Source organism: Anas acuta, chromosome 2 (genome assembly GCF_963932015.1).
Source record: "Anas acuta chromosome 2, bAnaAcu1.1, whole genome shotgun sequence".
Taxonomy (NCBI): Eukaryota; Metazoa; Chordata; class Aves; order Anseriformes; family Anatidae; genus Anas; species Anas acuta.
The window spans coordinates 147,553,403-147,561,020 of NC_088980.1; the positions used below are offsets into that span (position 1 = coordinate 147,553,403).

General features: G+C 45.3%; 1 protein-coding gene across 1 annotated transcript; it reads right to left on the bottom strand.

The window, feature by feature from the left end:
- Positions 1 to 518: 518 nt before the first annotated feature.
- On the bottom strand, positions 519 to 7,327 carry LRATD2 (LRAT domain containing 2). The gene is made up of 2 exons (XM_068672646.1): positions 7,089 to 7,327; positions 519 to 6,718 (listed from the first exon to the last, which is right to left on the bottom strand). The coding sequence occupies exon 2, from the start codon at positions 6,711 to 6,713 to the stop codon at positions 5,811 to 5,813; it is 903 nt and encodes a 300-aa protein (XP_068528747.1). The 5' UTR covers positions 6,714 to 6,718; positions 7,089 to 7,327; the 3' UTR covers positions 519 to 5,810.
- Between the last annotated feature and the right edge of the window lie 291 nt (positions 7,328 to 7,618).

Below are 7,618 nucleotides of genomic sequence, written 5' to 3' on the forward strand. Positions count from 1 at the left end.
AACTCACTAGTAGGTAGCACGTTTATCCCATCCCATCCCACCCCGGAGTTTTCATGATATAAAACATCACACAAACAGAACAGTTTCACAGATCTCCAAAAACTCCCCGTGAGTTCTGATGTTCTCTCGTTTCTCCCTCTCACAGACACTACATCTGTTCCTTTAGCAGTTGCTGGCAGACAAGACAGACCTGGGTGCCAACTAATACTATATGATCTTCTGCTGAATTCATTTTCCACTTTCAAAATTAAATTATGGGCCAGATCCTCATCAGATTTAATACAGATATTGCCTATTAAGCAGCTGATGGTCTGGCCTTATACGGAGATTATTTTTTGTCTTTCTTTGGGCAACAACACAACTGAGGAGTTAGATTTTGATCTGACACATGAAGCCAGTGAAAACATTGATTGTTTTGTGCCTGGTGTATCCATCATGAGAGAAATCACTACAGTTTTCCAAACAAGATAGGGAAAAAACACAACATTAAAAAAAAAAAAAGGAAAATAAAAGAAAGATAGAGTGAAAAAGATACTATAAATCTTTTATTTCTTTTAGTTACTATGCAATACCCTTCATTTTGAAGGAAATGGTACAATCAATGATCTGTACTTCTTTCTCGGGAAAAGAAGAGATATTTGCACTAACAATTCAACATTTACTGACAAAAGACAGCTTACAGAAAATGCTTGTGGAGAAAAAATCATATTTTGTGATTACACTGACTATTGTCGATGATTCCAAGAATTATTACAATATTAGAAATTTTAGGTGTGTATTTAAAGAAAGTTTTTAATTCAATAATAATGCAAAAGAACCATCTAAACCACTGATGTTTGAAGCTACCCTGATTTCTTCTTATCCACAGTTACAAAAGAAAAAGAAAAGTATGATCTGGAAAGTCTAAGCCCATTATACACTACAGCTGGCCTTATCACTGCACATTAATTTATAAGAGTAGCCAAGCTAACACATAAGTAACAGTGGGTTTCTTACAAGTAGAAGCTGCTGTTGAAAATGATGCATTTTCTACCTTTACTTAGTGCTCATCTCTGATTTGTTGTATAAAATTAAAATTTGCTTTCAAAAAATATTTGTTCCTACATGGCTGTTAGAATTATGGTTGGCGTGGTTAATTGACAGAAAAGCAGAGGTGGCAAATTACTCAACGACAAGCTTCACCAACCCTTTGGTGAGACCCAAAGGGAGAAAGAAGGAAAAAGAAAACCACTGTTATGTTCAAAATCTGAAAGAGGTAATATGCAATTAATGTATTTTAGTACTTGTAGTGGAATATCGAATTTAAAAGAACAAAATGTAACAAGCATGCTTGGGGTTTCATTAATACAAAATAATTGAAAGTTTACTTCCATAGTGTAGGGTCTCTCAGTCTGAAGAATATACTTTTCCTAGTAAGAAAATATAGTTTTGAAGTAGCTTTTGGTTTTAATTCCCCTGCCTACCCTACAACTGTCTACTGTGTTGGCCAGCTGAGCTCTGGTGGTGTTGTAATCAATACTTTGCATTCACATAGTATCAGGGAAACCTGAAATAGTCTTCAGTTTATATCTGCGTTCACTGCCATGGAAGGTGAATGTCTAAATTGTGTTTTTAAAATTACTCAATCAAGGGATAATTGTAGGTTTTACTATAAAGCCTTTTCCAAGACATTATTCGCATCAAACATACCAATGCTCTGGGGAAATAAGATTGCTCATCTACATTTCCTAAGCTGAAGCTACGTTTACACATCTGGGGCTTAGTCTTGCCAGCCTTAACATGAGCATAATGATATTCACAGCAGTCATCCTATCTGTAGCAGTACATATACCCAAATGGGTAAATTCATACAGATGCTTAAGTGTTTGCACAATCAAATAGCTTTTAAAACAAATTACATTAACTTTAAGCATTAAAAACACAAGGGAAAGTTCAAGCATGACAAGACAAAGACACCAGAAAGCAGTCACAAGCTTAGTGTATAACTACTATGTAAAATGCATCTTTCATCCCTCACTGCATCGCTGCTTCTCCTAGATTTCCAGGGGGAGACTGAGGCCAAAGTTTGGGCTGGATTCCACAAGCTTTGTTTGGACAAGAGGCCCTTTGAAAAGCAACCTTTGGAGCACTACTTATTCTCCCCTGGTGATTTGGCAATGCTAGTCCTCTGTGCTTCCAGCAGAGGCTTCAGATCAAAATTCCAGCCCCTTACTCAGAAAGAAATGTAAATATATACTGAACCTCAAGCATATGAATAGTTTTGCTGATTTTCAAGTGGCTCAACTTCAGCCTTCAGTATAGGCTTATGGTTTTGCTGAACCAGAAGTTCTACAGAAGGATCACACCTGAATTTCTCTACCTTAAAGAATGAGCTGCAGAGAAGAGCACTTTCATCTATTCTCTTTCCCTCTTTTTTTTTGATCTACGGAAAAGTCTTGAAGTATACACATACACAAAAAAGTCTGTTCTCCCAAGAGATTTTTTTTCTTTAAAATCAAGCTCTAGAAATCGCAGTCTAGTCTGCAGACAGTAACTGAATAAAGCCAAATAAAAACAAGGAGATAAGCATTGTGATGTGCTCCTACAGCAATCCCACTTCTCACATCCAGCTCATTATGGGTCCATGGCTTTAAAAACCAGACTGCTTAGAAATGTTTGCAGTGCTGTTTAGTGGCACCTATTAAATAACACTGCCTAATCAACAGGTGGGAAAGAGACCCGCCTGTTAAAGATTCAATGCCTGCATCTTTATCTGTTGGAATAAGAAATCCCTGTAAGGAGGTAGCCCATTTTCAGAGGATCTGAGAAAACAAAAAAAAATCCTGCTCCCTCCCCACATTGTTTGCTTTGCCTTAAAAAAAGAAAAGAAAGAAAGAACACTTTACAAATAATGGAATTGCAGAAGGCAGAATAAATTCCTAACCATAACTTGAAGTTTAAGTATTCCAAACAGCAACATTTTAAGTGCTGAACACCTGAACTGCATGTGCTGGAGGAGTGGATAAGGTTTTATAACACAGCTGACTTCAAGCCAGACTGCTGTGTTGTGAGGAAAGCTCCCTTGCAGCTCTCCATCCTAACAAGGCTGTGCAAGCTCTGGGATTCTTTGCTAAGGCCCTTATGGGAATTTATCCCCAGAGGCATGACCGGTACAGGGAAGCACCAAGATCAGCACAAGACATGATTTCAGTTGGTTAAAGAAGCTTTGCTCTCCATTCTCAAGCAGATTTGGTCCTTTTCTTTTTTATTATTATTAAACAAAGGAAAAAAAAAAAGGAAAGGAAACACCAGAAAAAAACAAAGCCAGACTGTGCAGGATATCTCAGAAGGAGAGAAATGGCTATGTGTCATAGTTCTGATGTTTCAGACACAAGGGAAAAATATTTTCACAACTAGTTTACTGTTTAGTACCCTGTAGATACATAATATTTGACATTTATAGCAGTTTCTATACTTTATGACCTAGAATATACTTTAGATCACTAATGAAAAATAAACCCATTCAGAGGACTGGAAAATAATGTGCATAACAACTTACTTTCAAATGCAAGGTTGTGATGGATTTTTTTTTTTAAACTTTCAAAAATATCTGTAAGAAAATATTATTTTACATACATATATTACACAGTGAAATAAATTTCGTTATGTACAAGGTTCCAGTATGAAAGAAACAACAGCCAGACATTTACTTATGGTCTAGATAACCTCAGTTGTCTCATATCAGTCAGTACAGACTCTTTCATTCTTTCAGACTAATACAGTGATCCTTTCAGCAGTTCAGTGGTTGTATAAAACCAATGTGCAGACATCCACATATTAACCCTATTGCAGGTAGATGGGGGCAGTTACTATGCTTTTAAAGCAAGGTTGCACACCTGCTTGACAGCCACACTAACATGGGTATAACTCAACTACGTGTTGAAGAAAAAGCCTCACTAGTACAGACACCTGAGCTATAGCATTCTAAGGGAGCTTTCTGTTAAATTATCCTTTGGATTTGGCCATTTCATAGCCCAAAATGAGAACAGAGTCATTAAGGAGAGAGAATATTGTGTATTTGCATAACCCTACGAGTTGCTTTTTCCACATGAAGCAAGGATTAAATAGCCTCTCATTGCTTTTCTTCCTAGCTTGTGTCTTAGGTAGGAAGCACAGCACAGATCTGTTTGGGCTACATCGTCAAAGTGGCTTCATAGAGTCCCAAATAATCAAAAGCCGGTATCTACGTATTCTTAAATCAACAAACTTTGCTCCCAGGGGGTGGAAAGGACATGGAGTACTTTGCTATTTGTGGTATAACTATAAACAACCACAGGGAAGACGGTAGTAACTACACTTCAAGTTTACATCACACTTAATTGCTGTTATTTAAATGAACTCAAGCTTATCTTCAAGTTCACCTCTTCGCTATTGTGTTTTTAAGGGGAAGGAATTTTGTGTTATAAGCTGCCTCCAAATCAGTGTTTGCTTACACACTTCAGATCCCAGGACAAAGACCTGACAGTGCTGCCCATGCAGGAGGCCAGCTCAACAGCTGAAAACAAAGTTCAGGGAACATTCAAGGCAGGCAGCTCCACATTTCCCCTGCCCCCCCGCCCCCATCTCCTCCTCTTAACAAGGGACCTGCACAATGACTCTAGAGGCACATCCCCTCTTTTAATGCTATAGCTCAGCTGCATACCATAAAAATTAGCAAAAAAGGGAAAACAAAGTCCCTAATGAAGGGGAAATTGCTTTGTGGTAAGAAAGGGAAAGGAACACCCTAACCCCCCTGCCTGCAGTGCCTTCCATCTTTGCTTCCTCCCATCACAGCTGGGTTTGGTGCAGAACCTGTGATGTGCTCACAGCCAGGGGCACCTGGTCAAGAGGCCCCTCTCTTGGGACATGCCAATGCATGCAAACAACCTGCTTCTACTGCCAGTGTGTACCACAGATGTCATCAGGAGCTCTGCCATTTGCTCTCAGGGAAGCCAGGCAGCCAGTAACAAGCTCTGGCGTAGCTCAGTACCTGCCTCCAGGAGTCCCAGCACGCACCAATGCACAGCCTCCATAACAGGGGCTGCAAACTTCCTCCTTTCCAGAAGCGGTCAGCAATAAACAAACCTCCTCTGTCCTCGACAGAAATCACATGCTGATAGCAAGTGAGGAGCTTCCCTCAGACCACCTGCAAGTTCTTATTAATTAAGAAGGCACCAGGAACATCAAAGCCATTTTATTAGTCAGTGATTTCTTCCTTACACCTTCTGGTGGGGGGGCTGGCTAGCAATTCATGAAGCCTTGTACTGAGCAAGCAAGTAGCTTGCTGCAAGACCAACAGGAGCCACAACTGAAGAGAAACACAGGCAGAGAAGGGAAAACAAACATCCTCACACTTCTCAGCTGCCAACTGAACATGCACTCAGCTACATGGCCATGTCCTGGAAGTTGCTGGCTCCTTAATAATAAGAAATACTTGCAACTTCTGCTGATAAGTAGATGTCAAAGGCATTTAGCATCCTGCAGGGTTAGGCTTTCTGACAGATGGGTGAGGGAAAGGCTAACACAGAGGAAGGGGAAGAGGTGGGAGTACAGGAGGGTAGAATTGCCCTGAGTTTTATCCTCTACAAGTAAGTCAGTGGTTTTACCATCGAGCACTGAAGGAGTTAAGCACTAAAGCACAGACACTTAATCAGCTTTCCCCCTTCCTTTCACATGTGATTGGAATGAAGCTGCACTGAAGCGGCCCAAAGGGCTTATAACAGCTCAATTTCGCAGCCTTCAGTTTTAATCCCCATCACCCAGCCTAAAGCAGCATGGTGGTGCTGAGGCTGCTACTCCACAGCAGTCCGAGCACCTGGATGGTGGTGATGGTCTTCGTCCTCCTCTTCATCTTCCTCCTCCGCGGCCTGCAGGTGGCTGGAGAGCTCCTGGATCACAGCAGCCCTACCAATCTGGTCATTCCTCCTCTTCTCCATAATCAGATCCTCCAGGCTCTGAAACTCCAGCGTGTGGCTGCGCTTGTCGCCCAGGCGGATCTGCAAGCGGTAGGGCTGCTTGCCTATGCGCAGCTCCCCGCCGATTTTAAACTCCCTCTTGCCGTAGCGGCACCAGGCAGCGAAACACTCAGAGTTTCTCCAGCTCAGGTCCCGGTCCTTGCAGCCCACCTGCTCCAGGGCGTTGCGCACCACCGCGGCCGGGCTGAGGGGCTTGTAGCGGTACAGCTGGTTGGCGATGCGGCCCCGTCTGCCCTGGCTGGCATCGGTGAGGAAGCTGTTCACCACCTCCAGCCTGTGCAGGTGCACGACTTGGAAATCCCCAACATAGACCACCCAGTGCGGGTACTGGGCCTGGCACACAAACTCCACCAGGTCGCCCGGCTTGCATCTGTTCAGTAGGTTCTCTGGGGTATAAGTGCTCAGGTGTCCCCGGCCTCCTTCATCACCCTCCTCTGGCAGGATGTCCTCCTCAGAAAAGCTTTTCTGGTAGATACACTCATCCCGGTAATAGACCGAGCACTCCACCTCGTGCAGCTGGGGATCGTAGGGCTGCAGGGCTGGGTGCTCCCCCCCAAGGTCGTGCCCCGACTCCTGCTGCTGCTCCAGCTCATCATCATCATTCGAGAAGATGTACGAGACCCCGATCCTGGGTCCTTCATCCCTGTCCACACCCGCTGGGTCAGCCGTGGGAACTTCTTTGTAGTTCAGGTGGGTCAGCTTCTCCACCTGGTTCCCCATGCCCGCTGCAACGACAGACACACAGCGGGGCTGGGAAAGGGGCTGAGCATCCAGAGGGGCTGCGGGGGGGTTAGGGCACAACCCCCCGACCCCACCACCTCTCATTATTGCAACACAGCCCCTGCAAGACCCTTCGGGGAGGGAGATGAAGGCTGTGGCCACGGTTTCCCCTCACCTGCCCGGGCAGGAGAGGCGGCAGCACCGCCACCTGTTAGCCGGCAGCGAGGAAAAGGAAGGCGCCGGGAGCGCAACGGGCACAAGGGGGGAGGAAAACACAAGTCCGGGATGGGGACGGCGGAGTTCACCCCCCCCCCCAGGTTTCAGCCTCCCCCCTTTCCTTCAGCCTCCCTCCCCGCCGGGATCCTCCAAACTTACCCTCCGGGGAAGGCTGCGCGGCGCCGGCAGCGGCTCTAGGGCGAGCTGGGGGTGGGCGCGGAGCTCGGCAGGATCATGGCCCCCCTCCAGGACCCTCCCGGACCCCCCCCCCCAACAGCAGCAGCGCCCCAGCGCCGCGCTGCCGGCACCCGGGGCTGTGCAACAAGCGCCGGAGAGGCACGGCCAAAGGCAGGGAGGCTGGCTCGGGCTGCGGACTCAGCCCCCAGCATTTAAAGAGGCAGCTCTTTTTTTTTTTTTTAATTTCCCTCTCCCCTCCCCCCCTCCTTTTTTCCTCCTCCCAGCACCTTTTTTTTTTTTTTCCCCTTTTTTTTTTTTTTTTTTTCTTTTCCTCTCTCCTACATGCCGAGCGCTTTGCTCCCCGCCGAGGCTGATGCGCGAGCGGAGGCTGCTGCTGTTGGGCTGCGGGTGCGTGTGCAACGCGCTCGTCCCCAAACTCACACGCGCACCCGGCCCCTTTAAGGGAGCGGTGCCACGAAGCAACCCAACCCTCCAGTTTGCAAGGGGGGGAG

Excerpts from the sequence above, each read along its gene's own strand:
- LRATD2 (XM_068672646.1), bottom strand. The coding sequence starts at position 6,713 with ATGGGGAACCAGGTGGAGAAGCTGACCCACCTGAACTACAAAGAAGTT.